Below are 18902 nucleotides of genomic sequence, written 5' to 3'. Positions count from 1 at the left end.
CATAAAAACATACCTCGTATTCCTTCCTGCAGACCTTTAAAACATCGTTTTTTGCAGAAGCCTGAAAAACAGATACATTTCTCCATTTGTAGTAGAAAATTATAAAATCATGTTGCAAAATAAAGACTGTTCTACTTTTAAATTAACTGCAATAACAATGGATTAATGATCTATTAAAATGTTCCTTTAAGAACCTAAAGAATCCATGTAAAGCTTTAAGAAAAAAAAGCAGACACCATGACTTGTTAATATGAAAACCCAAACCCTCATATTTCTGCACCAAGTTAGTTGAAAGCACACAAAGCAACTTAGGTTTTGTGAAAGGTTTGCCAGATTGCAGAATACAGGAAGCATTTAAGAAATGGAAGAGCTTGAGCACAAAGATCTCCCCATTTTCCCTGCTGATTTATCACTCGTGTGTCACTTTCAACTCTCCTCTCTCATGTATGTTCATTTCTAGGGTTCCTATTGTCAAACTGAGTAGCAGAAATTCTCCCTGCAAACTACAGATCCCTTTTTTCTATACAAAATCTTGTGCTCCTTTTTCATATGACAGATATTCCAAACTATAGTAACTACTAACATGTTATTTCCCACTCCAGTAATTTAAAACACTTGGGTAAAGTCTGTCCTTGGACCTATTATATCACCACCTTCAAAATGACTCCAAAATCCCCTCAAGTTTCAAGGATCAAAATTAAAATCCAAATATTTATCATTATCCCTAATATTTGGCAGGTATTTAGATTTTAGTATAAATAAAAAAAAACCCCAGAAATGTTTTAATCAAAATACAAAATATAGCTAAGATCCTGAAACAACAGTCTGCAATCAAAAAATACAACATGTGATTTAGAGAATAATGAGAAATGATGTAACAATCATAAGATTAAATTAAGAGAATTTAATAAGACTGGAATAAACAGAAATGTCTTTATCAGGTCTGGAGACACTTAAGCATTAGGGCATATTTGAAAACATGGCTTAAAAATGCATTTGAGAATAAACACACATCTTCTTTTCTGAAGATCAAAAGTATCCAGCTTGTTTACTCACTCCTCATCTCTCTCCAACACTGCTCTGTACTCACTGCTCATCTCTTGTCACATAGTTTAAACCCTGTGCTTTTGGGTGAAAGTAGAATTTTTTTGTTATGACAGCAGTTTGCAGTAGGCTGTTTGGTCAAGATTAAGACTACACAGGCAACATTCACAAATATGAATATTAAGTACATCTGTGCTCCACAAATGAATTACAAGGATGACGATAAACACAAATACACTCCTAGATTTTGAAGATGCTTTTAAAGCCACAAACACACATTTAGGAGAAAAAAATCACTAAATGCTCCACAGATTTTTAATAAAAAGGTCATTGCTAAATTTACAAATTATGCTTAAAACTGTTACTTGACAAAAGCACTGGCTCTATTAACACCAAAAAGCCTCCTTCCATATAAACAAAAACCTCTTTGAAGAGGCACAAAAATCTGTTTGGCGCTGTAACCACAATGTTGCATCACTAAACATGACACTACAAAAAAAAAAAGAGCTTAGGATCAGCCATGTGCTGCCTTTCAGTCAATGTTATTTTAAAGTAACAACTTTAATGTAAAGACTGTGACAAGAAGCCAGAATTAGCATAAGCAAAGAGAGGCTGCAGAACCAGCCTGGATTCAGTCAGTAGGGTGAAAGCCTTACCTGCTTACACGCTTGCCGACACTCCACAGCAATAGCCAGCTCACAGCAGCCTAAACCAACCCACCCATCCGACTTCTTCAAAACTCCTTGGGAAATAAGATAGCAGACTTATTAGAGTAGAAAGAGAAACTATGCCATCGTTTTCCCTTCCCTCTACTTTTCAGATTTGATAATCCTGTTCTCATTCAACAAGCCTATGTACAAATTACATTTTATTAGAATTCCAAACCAACTTTGAGAAAAACCACAAGTCTGCGTTTTCATAAATGCTGAAACTAGCAATTAATGAAGTACCTTCCACACACTGAGGATAAAGATGCTTTATGTAAACTGCATTATACATCCAATGGAAATGTTAGATTTTGATAATCTATCTAATCTGAAATATAAACCAACAAAAAAATATCAGGGAAAAAAATCTCATTACAGCATCATCTCTTACAGATACACCCTGCGGTTTGTTTCAATAGCACATGTCTCTACCAACTTTGCCAATGCAGAAAACGTTCCGTGTTCTTTCTCCAAACTTCCTGCGGTGTTTTTGGTCTGGATGGAGTTAAATCTCTTCAGCTGAGCCGGCACAGGGCTAGGTTTTGGATTTCTAACTAAAACAGTGTCGATAACACAATGATATTTTAGTTACTGCAAATGCAGGCAGCATCCAGGCCTTTTCTGTTTTTCATAGGGACTTACCAATAAGCTGACAGTGCACAAGAGGTCGGGAGAGGACACCGCCAGGACTGCTGACCGCAGCTAACAGTCCATACCACATGGCACCATGCTCAGCCATAAAAGCTGGGGGTTGAGGATGGCAGGGGCTGCCCTGGCTTGGGGACTGGCTGGGTATCAGCTGGTTGGTGGTAAGTAACTATTTTCTTTTTGCTTCACTTGTTTTTCTTTGGTTTGGGTTTTTTCCTCCTTTCTTTCTTGTTTTTCCTTCCATTTTTGAATTAGAAACTGCCTTTATCCCAACCCATGGGTTTTCTCATTACTGCCCTCTGATTCTCCCCTCTCTCCCACTGATGGGAGAATGAGCAAACACTGTATGGTGATGAGCAGCCCACTGGGGTTAACCCACAACACTTCCTCTGTCATTTATTTCCCCAGCAACATGGTTCCATAGCCAGAACTACTGTCAATAGAAGTTTCCCATCTCCCTGTCTTCCTTAATCCATTTATTTCACTCTTTGCATGATCATCATTTCTTACCACAAGATTACACAGAAATACGGTAAGAAGCAAATTGCTTCCATAAGTTGTTTCATCCTCTTAATTTAATAATAAATACAGATTTTCCAATGTTTTCTAAACACCAGAAATAAAATAAAAGAATGCATTTCTGTATCTATTTCTCATGTAACCTTAAAGAAATAAAGGGAAGGTTTGATATATGCAGCTGCCCAGCAGCTGTGACTAACTTGTTACATTCTTTTTCTTAGGACAGGAGGTAGAATTATTTAACTCAAATGAACCACTCATTTTTGTTACGAATATTTAAAAAAATAAAGCAGTGCTTTATTACATACATAAATTATATTCTTTATATAGAAATCAAAAAGCAGAAGTATCAACAACTTAATTTTAAAAAAATGCTCTTAAGCCCAGTGGAAATGCCTGTTTAGAAGAAGCCACACAGGATGTCCAGTTTTAAAAAGAGGAAGTGAAAGAGCTAGGTGTAAGATCTTAAATTTAAATGCTATGAAAACACTTGGAAAAAAGTGTTGGAAAAAGTAATAAAAAATAATTGCAATTAATGGAAAACAATGGCCAACTGGTATTTATAATGAAGAAAACTGCCTTTTAAACACACTTGATCAGCTTTACAAACACAGGTGGCATACAAAGTCTTGCTAGCATCTGTCTTTCATGACATTCCAATGGGTTAATTAAGAAAATGTGCTAATGGCAAATTTATAAAGGAGGAGCAAAATCTGCACAAAGCAAAATTAACACATTCCCTGTAGAAATTAAAATACATATAACTGTTACTAAAATACAAATTAAAAGCTTAATGCCTGACACAAGCAAGGTAGCAGCATTGCTCAGCAGGTGGAGGGAGTAGAGAGGCAAAGGTGCACTACAGCTTCTGGTTGTAGCCTGTATTCTGTCAGCTTGACCATCTGAATGGTTCAGACCCTCTGCAGGCCAATGATCCACAGGTCTTTCCTCAAGAGGACTCAAAATCCTCTTGACATCTATTCAGAGCATTGCCTCAGCTTTCCAATTCATACGAGTTCAAAACAGCTGTGAAGGTCACTAACAACTGCAAGTACAGCTCACCTTTCACTGCCACAATTGGGTTAAATTCATTTTTCCATGGTTAAGAACCTTTTTGACAGTGTCAAAGAGATTGCTGTACTGCACACATCAGTAGCTTGCAATCAGTGTTCAAGAATCTGGAATTTAGGTTTCACAACATATGTACGGTAAATTGTCAAATCAACCACTCACTTTGCTCTGCTTTAAGCATAAAATAACACATCAGTCATTTCTGTATAAATTCCCGTGTGGGGATTCCTTTCAATCAGAACAGTAATGTTTGGTAGAACATTTATAAGTAGAATTGATAATGTAAGGCATAAGCGAGCTAAAAAAAAAATCAAAGAAACATCATGTGCAATATGAAAAAATATTTCCAGAAATCTCTGCTGCAATAACTAGCTGTATCCAGGAGAAACACATGGTAAATACAGCTGGACAGCTTCAGATGCAGTGTCACCAAGGAGCAGTCACCACTGAGTAATCAGGCATCCATATTTTGTGCAATACAGGGCCTGTGGTTTCAAACATACTGGCACTAAACTTAACAGTGATAAAAGAATGAAACAAGCTACAAATACACACCAAATTAAGAAGGTTGATAATTTTCAGCTGTTGTTAATGCTTTCTTGGCAAGCGGCTCGCTCTCCAGGTTATATCCAACCAGCAGACAAGCTTGCGAATAAATTGATGTCACACTCTCAAGAAACACTGAACTTCAATCTTAATACAGTAACTTGTAAATTAATTTTGTTGTCAAGGTAGTTACGTGCATTTCTAGATGAAAATACACCTTCAGTGCACAATCAATTGACTGGAGCCCACAGTTATGATAATTCATCCTATTCATCTGTACCATACAGATTGCTGAGCCATAACACATCATGTATTTGCCTAACACAAACTCCCAGCCTGCCCTCATATGTTCCAGCTCCTTAATGACTTTACAGTGGCCCTTTGCTGAACTTGCTCTAGTGTGTTCATAGTTTCCTTGTCCCAAATGCTCAGAACTGGACACAGTGTCCTTGATGTGGTCTCACCAATGCTGAGTAGAGGGGAAGGATCAGCTCCCTTGATCTGCTGGCAACATTTTCACTGCTGCAGTCTGGATGCTGCTGGTCTTTGTTACAATGGCACATTGCTGGACACATTCCACTTGCTGGTCACCAGGATTCCCAAGTACCTTTCTACCAAGCTGCTTTTCAGCTGGCCAAGCCTCCTGCGTGCTGTGAAGCATGGGCCCTTTGCCAGCTGCAGGACTTTGCATTTCCTTTTCCGTAATTTCATGAGGTTCCTGTCAGCCTATTCCTTTGGTTAATCAACATCCCTGTGAATGGCAGCACAACCACCTGGTCTAGCAACCTCTCCTTTCACTTCTGTATCACTGGCGAATACACTGAGAGTGAACTCTGCCCCATCATCAATGAAGACATTAAATAGGACTAGACCCAGCATCAACTCTCAGGATACTGGCCTACAGCTGCCCTCTGTGACGCTGATCAAACCTTCTGACACACCCATTTGGCTGGTTTTCACTTCATCTCCACTGCTCACTTATCCAGCACACACTTCATCAGTTTGACTATAAGCAAGTCATGAAAAATAGAGACAAAATCCTTACTGAAGCTGAGATAGATAACATGCACTGCTTTCCCCTCATCTAAAAAGGCAGTCATCTCATCATAGAGGGTCATCAGGTTGGTTAAGCACTGTTTCCCCTTCACACATCCATGCTGACTATAGAGTATCACGTCCTTGTTCTCGATGTGTCTGGAAATTGTTTGCAGGAAGATCTGCTCTGTTACCTTCCGAGGGTTTGAGGCAAAACTGTCCAAGCCTAGAGTTCCTCTGGTCCTCCCTGCCCTTTCTAGAGGCAGGAGTGAACTTGCTCTCTTCCCTTATTCTCCAAAGTCCTCATTATCTCCTCTCAGTACCCAACCCTATCCTCCTCCATCAAACACAAGTCTTCCTTGCTCTGGACTTCACGACTTCGTGACTGATCAAGGACCTGGCACTCCTGCCAGGTTCATCTTGCCAGTAAAGACTGAGACAAAGAAGACCACAGGCTACTTAGTGTCATTTGTCAACAGGTTTCCAGCCTCATTCAGCAGCAGGCTCTCATTTTCCTCAGTCTTCCTTTCCTGCTGATGTAGCTCAAGAAGCTTCTGGCTGCCAATCACATTATTCACCAGGATCAGGCTTTGGCTTTTCTAATCCCACCATGCATTAAGTGGAGCTTGGATAAGGTGATCCTTGAAAGTCAAGCAGCTCTCTTGGACCCTCCTTTTCTCCAGTTCCACGGCCTATGGGATTCTTCCAAGTAGACTGCCTGTGCCCTCATGTGTTTTCTCTTCTAAAGGTATCAGGGTGATTAAAGCTGCCCATAAACACCAGGCACGTGAACACAAGATTTCTTCCAGCCGTACAAAGAAGGCCTCATTTACCACTTCAGCCTGATGAGGCAGTGTGCAGCAGACATCCACATCGTCACCTGTGTTGGGCTCTCCGTGCAGTGCACTCCAGTGCCCACAGGCTGTTCTCAGCTGGCTCACAGCCATTCCAGCAGAGTTCCACGCAATCCAGTCAACACTCACATAAAGGGCAACTCCTGCTTCTCATCTTCCTGTACCTGTCCCTCACAGCACACCTGCTGTGGGAGCTTTCCTGCTGTGTCTCTGTGACTCCCAACAGGATGGAAGCCTTGTAACTGCACACCGGTTTCTAACCAATAAGACAGAAAGTTTGTTTACAAGCACTGGAATCAACAGCTTGCCTCCAAGGCCTGGTGGGGGGACAGGAAGGAGAGGGGGTGTCTGAGCAGATGCTGTAAAACTTACAGCCTCCTCTTCCCACGCTCCTGCGGGAACTCAGCACATCACTTCAGATGTGCGGAGTCTCCCAAGACCCCGCCGGGGGTCTTGGAGATCTTGGCATGATGCCCGGAATACTTGGTGGCTTGACTTTGATCCTGCAAATGAATTGCCAGCTTTGTATGAGAGTTGGAAGGTCACACGGGTTTAATGGGTGTATTTACAGGGTGCACACAGGGTGAAAATATAAGTTTTAGGATTTTTGGTATAAGGGTAATGGGGACAAGATGGAGGGAACAGGGCGTGTCTCGTCCTTCTTCTTTTTTCTTCTTGTTCTCCATCTTCTGCTGTGATGCTGGCACTTGGGGATTGGTTTAGAGTAGAAATGCACTGTCTAACATAGGTGATAGGTATTGGAAATTAAAGGTAAATACGATGTACGTAGTTTGTAGTATAAAAGACAATACTGCCTCGGGGGCAGTCGGAGAGTGTTGTGGCTGCCTTGCTGGTCAGACCTCTGCTCAGCAGGGAGAAAATTTTATAGATAAGAAATGATAAACAATCTGAAGATCAAACTCCAGAGAGCCCAGTCTCGTTCTTCAGAGCCTGTGTCCGCTCCAGGACCACCCAACTCATCTCGGGACAGAGACCAGACAGCCGGACCCGAGAACTCCCACTTTCGCAAATATAGCATTTTAATTTCAAAGCATTTTAATTTTGTAATTTCAAAGTCTTTTAGAAATTACACATGATACAATGGACAAGTTAAGCCTGACTTCATGTATTTTTGATCTCTCCTTTAAACATTACAGCTCTATGTTGTGATTTAACTTTCTATGCTGGATCTGCATTAATTGACTTTTGGCGAAGAGGGAAAGAGTCAGCCATGGAAATGATTCTCTGTGAGGAGCAGCTAGCAGCTTCCTCCATGCCTGGCACAGCCAATGGCTGGCTGGCTCTGAGAACTGGCACACTGCTAAGCCAGTTAGAGAGGCTAGTAATGTCTCTATGACAACATATCTAAGAAAGAAGAAGAAACCATGAGAAGCTCTCTTTCTGCCCTTGGAGGGACGGCCAGTGCTGCGGCTGAGCCCCATCCTGGCAGGGCCAGGCTGGGCCCATTCTGGCTGCTGGGGGCATCCCGGTGACATGGGGGCATCCCGGTGACACGAGCACCTGTGGGGCCTGGACTGTGTGACCAACAGCGAGAGGCACAGCAAGCAATTCCCCAATGCAAAGCCTGGGCAATATCAACTTTTCAGTGCTGCAGAACTCTATAGAATCTTTTCAAATTGATAGAACCTGAGAACAAACAAACCTATGAACACCAACTCTCTCCAAGTGAGGAAAAAGGAAAAGGATAAGACAGGTGAGGAGAACAACACGGCGGCAGTAAGGTCACTACAAAGGAAGGGAGAGGAGGAAGTGCTCCAAGCGTCAGAGCTGAGATTCTTCTGCCAGCTGTGATGAGGACTATAATACAACAAACTGTTTCCCCATGATTCATGAAGTGCATGGGGGGATGCAGCATTCACCCTCAGCCCATGATAAAAAGGCCCTCATGCTGGAGCTTGTGGATGCTGAGAAGCTGTGATCTGGTGAGAGGCCTGAACAGAGAGAGAGAGACAGCCCTTGCTTCCAGAGATAGAGGAAGACGACCTTGCTTTTATACTCTAGAACAGCTGCTCATCCTTTAAAATTGCACCCCATTCTTGAAGATTGCATGCAAGACGTTTTCCATTACCATCTGTCAGGCAGATTATCTTTTGTCAAGTGAGCAGTTTGCCTTATCTCTCTCTTTGAATGACCACATTCACACCTCCCTCGGGAGGGGACCTCTGCTGATAACAGACTATTGAATGTCAGTGCATGACTGATAAGAACTATAACATCCCATTGTGAGATGCTCCGCCCAGAGGGAGGAGCCAAGCATTGCTACCCTGATATACACTGAGGTTCTGGAACACCAGCACAGCTTTTTCTCCACGAGATTCCCTAGAGGAACAGCAGCTGTCTCTTCCTCCACTGGATCTTCAGAGGAAAGAATACATCCTTCTCTACAGATCTTCCTTACTCCAACAGAACCACACTTGATACTTCAGAGGACTGCAGCCACGTTTTCAATTGGACTACCACCAACACCCTGACCAACAGGGTGTCAGGTTGGGTTCTGACTCTGTCAAGTGTTGTTCTAGTGGACTGCATTGCTTATTTTATTCTTTTTTTTCTTCCCTATTAAAGAACTGTTATTTCCTGCTCCCATATTTTTTCCTGAGTGCCCCTTAATTTAAAATTATAGCAATTAGGAGGGGTGGGGAGAGTTTAAATTCTCCATTTCAGGGGAGGCTCCTGCCTTCCTTAGCAGACTCCTGTCTTTCCAAACCAAGACACCCATAAAATAAATGGCTCCAAAAAAGCAGTTGTGGGAAGACTGCAAACCGTGGGAGGGACTTCATGTTGCAAGTAGGTTCCGAGCAGACTATTAGCCATGAAAATTAAAACCACATTGGAAAAGTTCACATGGCGTAGCAGAAAGTTCATGGCATAGCAGAAGAGACTCCTCTCACTAAGTGAACTGAAGAAAGATCTTAAAAAGTGGCAAACTGACTAAAAATCCCATATTTTGTCTCCCTGCATTGTCAGTGGAAAGAAAAAAAAGGCTGGAGTGGGGGGGAAAGGTGTTCTAAAGGTTTATTTTAGTTCTCATTATCCTCTTTATTTCTGTAAATAATTTCTTTTTGTTTATACCTCTTAAAGTTTTGTGCCTGCTTTGCCCCTAAAGTGTTTTCTCCTAATCCGTATCTCACTCCATGAGTTTTCTTCCCTGCCTCTGCTTAACTACAGCAGAGGAAAATGAATAAATGATTTCTCATAGGTGAACTGGCATTTGGCCAGCTTCAACCTGTCACACTTTCTAAATCCACCTGTGTACCAAGCAGTTTGGTTCATAATCTGAGCCCCTGCACTTAAATTGCTTGCCTAATTCTTACTATCTCCCTGTTTTACTCAGTTTTTGTTCAAATTATGCTGCACCTAGAGTAAAGTCTAATTATCAACCATTTTGTAGATCAGGTTAAGGTGTAACAAAATCAAAAAACCAAAAAAATCTTGCAAAGAAAGAAATGCTGATATTTCTCTGATTTATCACCTTTATCATTTATCATCTTTATATGAAGAACATGTTTAATTATACAAACATATTAAATATTTTTTAACTAGGAAAACTATTAATAAAATGCATAGGTAACTAATTATATACTAGAGGAAGCTTAACAACACACAGTTTATATTAGATGCATAATGGAAGATAAATTATCATGAAATCAATAGGTGCAGGTGGCAGACACAATATCAAAACACACAGAGGGTGAAAAAGTAACATGATTCAATAGTCAAAAGGTATTTCTTACCTGGCAAAGAAGAATTTATACAACCCCACACTTCTCTCTGAAAAGTAAAAATGCAATTAAGCAAAAGCAAGTCTAGAGAATAAGAGTTTATAGCAGACTCAAACCACCAATTTCAGCATTTTTTCACTGGGTTTTAAATATCTGATTGGAAGAATTCTTATATTTAAATATATTTTAAAGAATTGCTCTGATAGAAGCTGAGTACCACTTCCTTCCAAGAGAGGGCTGCTATGCACAGACTATGGAATCAAAAGCAGCATTTTTGCAGGTGCATAACATAATGTAGTTATCTGGAATACACAAGCTAGTCAACTCTCTCCATCAATGTTCACAGAACTAAAATGCAACTTAAACAAAGAACAAGATTTGTCTAGGACTAAGATCTGTGGAGAAGCTTACTGTCCTAGCATTCCTTCCCACCAGCTTAAAAATACTCTAAACACACATAACCACACAGAAAACAAATTTTAAAAAGTGCTTCAATCACGCTGACACAGCAAACTGTATTGTCACACAGTGACACATCCATCCATCCATCTATCCATCCATCTATCCATCATATCATCACAGGAACTGATGACTTTCCAAAGTTGCAATGGATCTGTATTTAATGATCTAACACTGTCTACCTCTGTATCTGTGGAGGTTTTCTACCTAGACAAGAGCCAAAGGAAGATCAAACAAAGATGGTAAAGAGCTGCTACTTCTGCAAGTTCCATCCCTTTGATCAGTTGACTTCCTTCATTTCATGAGGAAGTTAATGGTTGGACTCAATGGTCTTTAGGGTCTTTTCCAACCTAAATGCATCTATGATTCAAAGAAAAAAAATCACCTCTTGTGTTGACAGTTAATTTTTAAATTAATACCAGGCAATATCACATTCCTTGAAGGAACACACAAAACACAACGTCTGTAACCAGTGCTCAATATTGACCACCTGATTAAATCAAAACCCATCTGTTCATTAGTGAAATGGCACCAGAAGACCTGTCCAACAAGAGAAGAGATACCTGAAAACAGCATATAAAGTATTGAGTTGAATGGTTAACTATTCCATGTATCTAGATATTACCTGTTCAGTGATATTAATTTAAGATCCACACTGGACAGCTGATTTGTCACTTATAAAGATAATTGGGAGTTATAAAATCATTGAGTCATTCTCCCCCTTTCAGATAATCTCCAATCCCGTCTTATCAGAAGCATTCTCTACTATACAGATAAGATTCTACTTGTCTTATCAGGGAATGAAAGATAAAGAAAACCAGTACCAAACCAAATGCTATTCATCACTTCAACAGGTTTTCATGACAGGTTTTACTCATACTAGGAGCTGTCTATAACCTTCTGAGACCTTAGAGCTATTGACCCATAGAAACAAAAAACTGAAGGAACTTTGACACACAGAAGGAAAGGATCTATAAGCAAACACAGTCTTGTGAAGTTGCTAATTAAATGTTATTCCCAAATTTACTACTCTTACTCATTGCTCACTTGAGCTGAGCGTATGTTCTAGGTTTGCTGCAAACAGTATTGATACTGTTCAGAAGTAACAGAAATTACCAGAAGAAAGCAGGCTTTTCTGACTGCAACAGGATGCCAAGAGATAATACTCTAAAATTACCTATTCCCTGATTAGATCATCCTTAGAAGAGGGAGTGCGTTACACTCTTTTTTTAGTTAAACTAAAGAATGTTACTGACACTACAGAACTTTCAGGAAATCATAATCTTATTTACCCAATAAAAGCATTACTTCAGTTTCTCAGGTAAGGCCACTAACAATTTGGTGCAGCTATCAGGGTCTTCTTGTCTCTGCCCAAGACCTCATGGCTTTGTGCATACGCATGTTGGAATGTATGACCTAATTTAAGTCACTACCATTAACATCCAAGTGACAATCACACAAGTTTTTACAACACAGATAAGATTTTCATTGCATTTTATAGCTTATACATGCCACCTTACTGCAAGTAAAGTAATTTATGATGGCTTTAGAAAAAAAAATCCCACTTTGAGGTTCAAATCTCATTTGAAGAGCTTTTCTAGCAAGCCTTACCAATGATTCTGGACAATACTCAGGTGCTCGCTGCAGTAAGTGCTTCAAACGGGAGTCACTCTTAGAAGACAAAATCTGTTAGAAACAAAACACACCTTAAAACAGAGAATGTTGTGCACATCAAATACTTTTTCCAATTTATTTCAGTGTTTTAGTTTCTCTAATATCTACTCTTTGACAACTTTGCCTAACAGTTAGTATGAATAGAATTCAAATTTAAGATTTCTTTTTATATACTTGTAGTTTTTCATATGTGTTTCACTTTTTATAGAGATGCAATCTTTTCTATTTAGAAGAGAATGAGAATTTCCTCCGCAAACATTTCAATCAAAAAGTTTCTACTGAATGTGGAAGGGCAATGTTAACGAGAGGATTTCTGCTGCACATATCAAAATCCTATACAACTGTATTTTCTTAATTAACCTTCTGCTACACGTTACATGACCTTAAGCAATTAATCTTCAAAAACCCCCTGAAACATATAATTTCTGTAGAAAAAGGTAGAACAAAACCAGGACTAGTTAAAGAGACAATCAAAACTAACAGGGGAATGCATAGTACCCACAGGTAAACTGAAAACCGAGAAGCTCGCTAGACTGGATGGAATACAACTGAGGATGTTGTTCTTTTAGCAGCCTAATAAAGTTTTACTTATAAATTAAAACAAGAAACTGGTCAACAAGAGGAATGGAAACAGACCTATTAATGTGTGATATGAAACTGGAAATGATATAACTGAAACAGATGAATTTCAGAAGCAAAAATACATCACACTTCTAGTCTAAATTAGTTCTATTCTAACACGGTAAACTTATTGAAAGAAAATCAAGAGAACAACAGTATTTGTTTCAGAAACAAGAGCAAAAAAAAGAACTGCATTAGTATTTTAAATCTTCTGAGGTCATGGAATAATAAAATAATTCAGGCTGGAAGGAATCTCAGAAGATCATTTATTTCAAACTTGTGCTCAAAGAAGGGTAAACTACAAGACTAGACCATGGTGTCCATCTGCTTATTCTTTCCATCTATCCAGGTCCCTCAGGATGACAGTCCTACCATTAAGATTATCAACACTTCCTCTGAGCTTCACATGGCCTGAAAACTCAATGAGAGTCGCCTTGTCCAGGTTGTTAACAAAGATGTTAAACGGGAGAGGTGCCAGGGCAGACCCCTTTGGTATTCCACTTATTAGCCTACAAGCAAAGTAGGACCCACTGACCTCTATCTCTGAGCCTGATTTTACAACCTTTTTTTTACTCATCTAATTGTCCATTCCTCAAACCCATATGATCCTAAAATGGATACAAAAACATTGAGGGAATGAATGCTTAAAAATTTGCTACAGACAACACAAATGACATCCATGCCTTTTCCCTCATTCAGAAATCCAGCCTTATTATAAAACCAGATTGGCCAGGAATGATTTACTGACATTAAATCACACGCCTCCTTCAGCAATAGCTTTACATTTTTTTCCTTCTTCAGCCTTTAACTACTGCCATAAAATGTCTTGTTGCCCTTGACTTTCTCTATGAGTCTCAATTCCAGCTGAGCTTTGTCTTTTCCTATATAACCTTACTTGACTTGGCAAAAGGTCTAAATTCTTCTTGTAAAACATCTCCCTGCTTCTACACTCTCTATACCGTATCTTTTCTGCACCAAAGGTTGTTCATAACTTCTCTGTTTATGTGAATCAGATTCTTGGAACATTAAGGTGTTTCCCTGGGAGCAGGGACGGACAGTCCTTATGCTTAGAGAAGGATATGGATAGAGTCCTCTGGAATGATACACAATGAATGCTGCCAGGAATCTTATCACGATGAAACTTATCAGAAATAAGATTAGGGAAAAAAAGGTCTATTGAAAAAAGAGAGGCTCACTTATTCCTTGCTATGGTATCTGACATGTCTAATCAAATAATCATGAAAAGGAGATGATACTAAAGCCAAGAGTAGAGTACTACTTATTAGTAATGCAAAATAATTAGGTGTTTGAATCATGTTAGTTGACAAACAAACCTGTAATCCACATTCTCTTTTTCAAAAGTCTCACAGTAGCTGATTTACTGGTTAGTAGAATTCCTTACCCTTAATCAAGCCTCCTTCCTTAACTGGCAGGATCCAGGGCAACACCACTGGATGTCCTGTGCATTTCACCCTAGTCCCTGGGCGCCCAGGCAAGGCCTCCCTCATTATTATTGCCAGTGTCCATATAGATGTGCAGACAATGGATAACAGTCTGAGGGTCAAAAAAACCTTGCGATTCCTGCAACATCCTAGATCTGAGTCCCTGAAAACCAAATGACCTTAGCCAGAAAGTCTCCAGTGCAGGTGAGTGCCTCCTTGCCCTGCAGAAGGGAGTGTTTCTCCTGGTGGTATTGTTTACAATCTGCTGGTTAAGCCAAGATGGCTCCTCAACAAATCGTTCCTCCTCATCTGCTCTAAGGCCCCAAATCTAATCTGCAAGTGCATATCCAAAGACAGCCATGAACCTTCTTCCTCCTGTCAGCTGCACAAAACAGTTAAGTTACAGAAGATGAAAACCAGTAAAACAACAGCAGACAGCTCCTTCAGTTGCACCGCATCAAAGGATCACACAGAAAATGATGCCACTAGCCTGATGTGAGGTAGCTAAGCCAGCTCCTTATAGCATACTTTGGGAGGCACCAGTCCTGCTGCAGACTTTTTCCAGACCTCTCACTACTAAGATTCTGGATATGCTGATCATCTGAGTGGAGAGAGATGATCCAGATGAGGCCAGATCAGAGTGTCTTACAAAACCCACAGAAAACGATGTAATAATTAGAACCAGTATAGCAGAATTGGGATGGAATTTGACAGTAAAAAGCTGGAGGCCTTTCATGAAGAGCCAACAGGAATCCACATGATAAGCTGGAAACTTATCTTCAAACCAATGAAACACAAGAAAGAAATGGGCAGATGATTCCAAATGCCGTATGAATGCAGCTACTAAATTCACCTTTTTTTTTTTTTAATATACAGGAATGGATATCTTTCTCTTATATCCAAGTTAGAACACAATTTTTAAGACTGAGTGCCACACTTTTTTTTTATAATGCCATGTATAGTTTTGCTGTATTAAAAGAGATAAACTTATGCGGGAAAGGCCGCAAGAATTGTTACAGGAATTGAGAGACGATCTTACACAAAGACACTGTGAGACTTTTCCTTGTTTGGCCTAACAATATGAAAGCTGAAAGAAGATTTGGTTGTATTCTGTAGATATCACAGGGAGGGAAAAGTGCAATTTAAAGTAAAAGTTTTGATAGTACAATCAAAAATAAATATAAATTTAATAATAACCAGGTTTATTGCTCGAACAGCCCCAAAATGAGCAATGGAAACAAGAGGGCAGGTATGATCTAAGAACACAACTTTAACATAAAAATTGTGTCTACATTGATGTAAGTTTTACTAATGTAAAATTCTTACATAGATGAATAACTGTAACTACATACACACAAAGCTGTATTAATTACTACCCACAGGTACAAATCTAAACATAAGTTATGGAAAAATACTTTTCAAGCTTGAATTCAGAACAAACACTAAGAAACAAAGCGTTATGAATAAAGTAAGTGAGCAGATTTTTGCTGCATTCACAAAGCCATATATCATAACGAGATGCTTAGTGGACAAACAAGAACCTGAAGGAAGAAAGAATAATACCAGCATCTTGTTCTTCAGTTTGAACTCCCCATAACTTAGAAACACATAAGAGTCATAAACTCTGTAAAATACCTTCAGACCTCTCATTTCCCAATGTGCTTATCACTTCTTGACCAAATTGTGGCCTCAGGCTGGTATTTCTATTTCTCCTCAACTTCAGCAGAACCCATTTTTCACTACAAAAGGAAAGAGGACTATGGCTCTAAAATTTTCAAGTTCTCATTTCGATACCATTACATCTCACAATTCACACATAGCCTCCAGACAGAGGATCATTAGCTTACAAACTTAAAGTTGCTACATCATTGTCTAAAGGCACAATTTCAACTCTGATGGAGTTAAATTTAAAACAAGCTTACCTGTTCACAGACATCACGGCACATTAAATTGTCCTTCGCATGGTAACAACAAGACAAGCCTATGGAAGAGCAGAGAGATGGAAAAAGATATTCAAAGGATTTGAAACACTTAACCATCACTTCTGAACACAAGTACACACTTGATGTTCTATCAGGACAATTTTCTGGCCCACAGATGACTGTGGGAAATGTTCCTTCCCAAAAGGCAAAAAATGAACAAGTTTTGTTCTGAAAATGATGAAGATCCTTACAAGAAGTTTCACAGTTACCCCATAACACTCACTGTCATCAAAATGAGATCTCACTCCCTTTCTGCCTCTAGTAACACTTCTGCTACTTAACTTGCACTAGCTGGGCACATGGCAAATTCCTTTATCAGAGAATTCAATTTATTAACTCAGGGGAAACTTAAAAAGAATAAATATGAAAAAGTAAATAAAAACCCATCAAAAATCTCTGTAGAGAATATGTGCCTTTGTAAATTGAATCATTTCACAGAATCTGTAAAGTGCAAGAATCAGTTAGGAACAGGTGGTGAAGGAAATCAGACCAGGGGTCTCTTGTCACATAGCTGTTCATTGAATTCTGTATTAAAAACCTTGGAATAAAACTGTAAATTGTTTCACTAGATGGATGATTAAGACTGGATGGAAGTCATAGAGCAAACACAGATATGAACCCATCAAGAGTTAAAAAAACCCCCAAAAAACAAATGAAGCACTGAGAAGTCATAAAAGACCAAACATTAAAGCAGCATTTTTAGCATTATACTCTGCTGTGCTTTGTACCCCCTACCATTCAAATATTTTGTTCATTCATAGTTAAGCTTGGCAAACGTAAAATGAATTAAACAATGCCTTAACATCCATTTTCATCCTCACTTTCCTGTTTTTGGACCCATGTTTTAGAAAACAGACAGAGGTGTCCTTCAAAACTTTTACTTCCACCCGCATCTTTACACACAGGATCATTTAATGATTACAGTTTTCTGCTGAGATGCATCTGAACTATGCATCACACTGGTACAACAACAACAAAAAAAGTCTTTTTCACAACACTTTACCAAACAGATTTTGACTGAACCATCAAGAAGGAACTTGGGCATGAATTCCTTGCAATATTAGTAGGTTTATCAATGGAAAGCTGGGCCAGAGTACGTCATATTTCATTCCACTGGCTTTTTGCTGTCTCCCTCCTAGAACTAAGCCTCATCAGAAAGCAAAACTACAGAACAACAATTAAATGCCCATAAATGCCTTAGTGACTGCAGTCTTCTGCTTTAAAGTATTACGTGTTTTGTAGTTTCCATTCCTATGACAACAATGTCATCTATGTATTAAAAGGTGTTTTCCAATATCCATCTTAAGCTGCCTTCTTTTTCCACCGCTCTTTTCTGGTCCTGTCAGGAAGTTACAGACACACAGACTCCTAGAATGGCTTGGCTTGGAAGAGACCTTAAAGGTCAGCTAGCTCCAAGCCCTTCCACTAACCAGACTTCTTAGAGCCCCATACAGCCTGGTTTGAACGTATCCATGAACAGAGCATCCATCCTCTGGGGAACCTGGACATGACTGGAATTCTGGGCTGCAAGCACACATTGCCAAGACATCTGCAATGTGGGGAGCTATTTTACCGCTATCTTTCTCTTTATTAAACATCTTGCATCCACTTTTTAAAATACTCGAGACCTTGTTCGATATTACTCTTCTACTGAGAACAAGGAATAGGAGCCCTGGAACACACAACCTGTTCTGACACTGCATACGGCAACTCAACGTCAGGTTTTACCCATCTGGACCATTTCAAGCCACAGTCCTGGCTGACCCGCAGGCAGCGCGACGGCCGAAGGCCCACATCGCGGCCCCGAGGCACGGAGCCCGCGGGGGCAGACGAGGTGGTCTGTGCCCGTCACGCTGCCCGGCGGCATGCCGGAGATCCGGCCGCTGTGCAGGCTGTGGAAGGGCCCCTCCCCGGCTTCGGTGCTGGCCGCAGCGATTCCGGCGGGCGCGCTCCCTCCCCGGGGAGCCGGCTCAGGCACCAGCCCGGACCGGCACCGGGACGGCGCCGCCGCCGCTTCCCGGGCGCGGAGCAAGTGCGGGGCGGCGTCCCCCCACTTCCCCGTCTCCCGCATCCCGCCCGACAGCAGCCCGACAGGAGAGTCCCGCGGCGCCGCATCCCCGCGGGCGACACCGCCCCTGCGCCATGTTGTAGAGAGGGACCCGCGGAGCCGCCTCCCCCACTCCCTCCCCCGCGGTCGCTACTCACCGGCCGCCGCGGGGCATAGCAGCGGGGCCGCCGCCAGGCACAGCAGGGCCCAGGGCCACCGAGCGGCCGCCGCCGCCATGGCCGGGTCTCGAACCCGCGCCGACCCCGCCCCGCGCCCCCCGGCCGCCGCACGGACAGACGGACGGACGGACGGAGGCAGGGAGGGATGGAGGGACGGGCGGGATCTACCGCCGGCAGCGCCCCCTCCCGCCAGCCCCGTGCCGCCGCCCGCCGCGCCCATTGGCTGAGCCGCCCCGCCAGGCCCCGCCCCATTGACTAAACCGCCCCGCCAGGCCGCGCCCCCGCCCGGCCGCCGCGGGCATTCCAGCGGGAGCCGAGCGCGGGTGGGGCG

At 41.2% G+C, this 18902-nt stretch overlaps 1 protein-coding gene across 3 annotated transcripts in view; it reads right to left on the bottom strand.

Annotated features, from left to right (window-relative positions):
- The window catches only part of RECK (reversion inducing cysteine rich protein with kazal motifs), a 48978-nt gene extending 30308 nt beyond the window's left edge, over positions 1-18670 (bottom strand). For 2 of the 3 annotated variants that reach the window (XM_030969389.1, XM_030969370.1), the window contains exons 1-6: positions 18551-18670; positions 16286-16344; positions 12238-12312; positions 10180-10216; positions 1701-1786; positions 14-61 (exon numbers count right to left, since the gene is read on the bottom strand). In XM_030969389.1, the coding sequence (XP_030825249.1) occupies positions 14-61; positions 1701-1786; positions 10180-10216; positions 12238-12312; positions 16286-16344; positions 18551-18629 (384 nt within the window). In that variant the 5' untranslated portion in view covers positions 18630-18670. Of the gene's footprint in view, positions 1-13; positions 62-1700; positions 1787-10179; positions 10217-12237; positions 12313-15998; positions 16226-16285; positions 16345-18550 lie in introns of those variants that run through there. The other variant, XM_030969379.1, reaches the window with a different exon arrangement.
- Positions 18671-18902: the final 232 nt, after the last annotated feature.

This window comes from Camarhynchus parvulus, chromosome 2 (genome assembly GCF_901933205.1).
Source record: "Camarhynchus parvulus chromosome 2, STF_HiC, whole genome shotgun sequence".
NCBI classification, from domain to species: Eukaryota; Metazoa; Chordata; class Aves; order Passeriformes; family Thraupidae; genus Camarhynchus; species Camarhynchus parvulus.
This window is presented reverse-complemented; position numbering and strand designations above follow the sequence as displayed.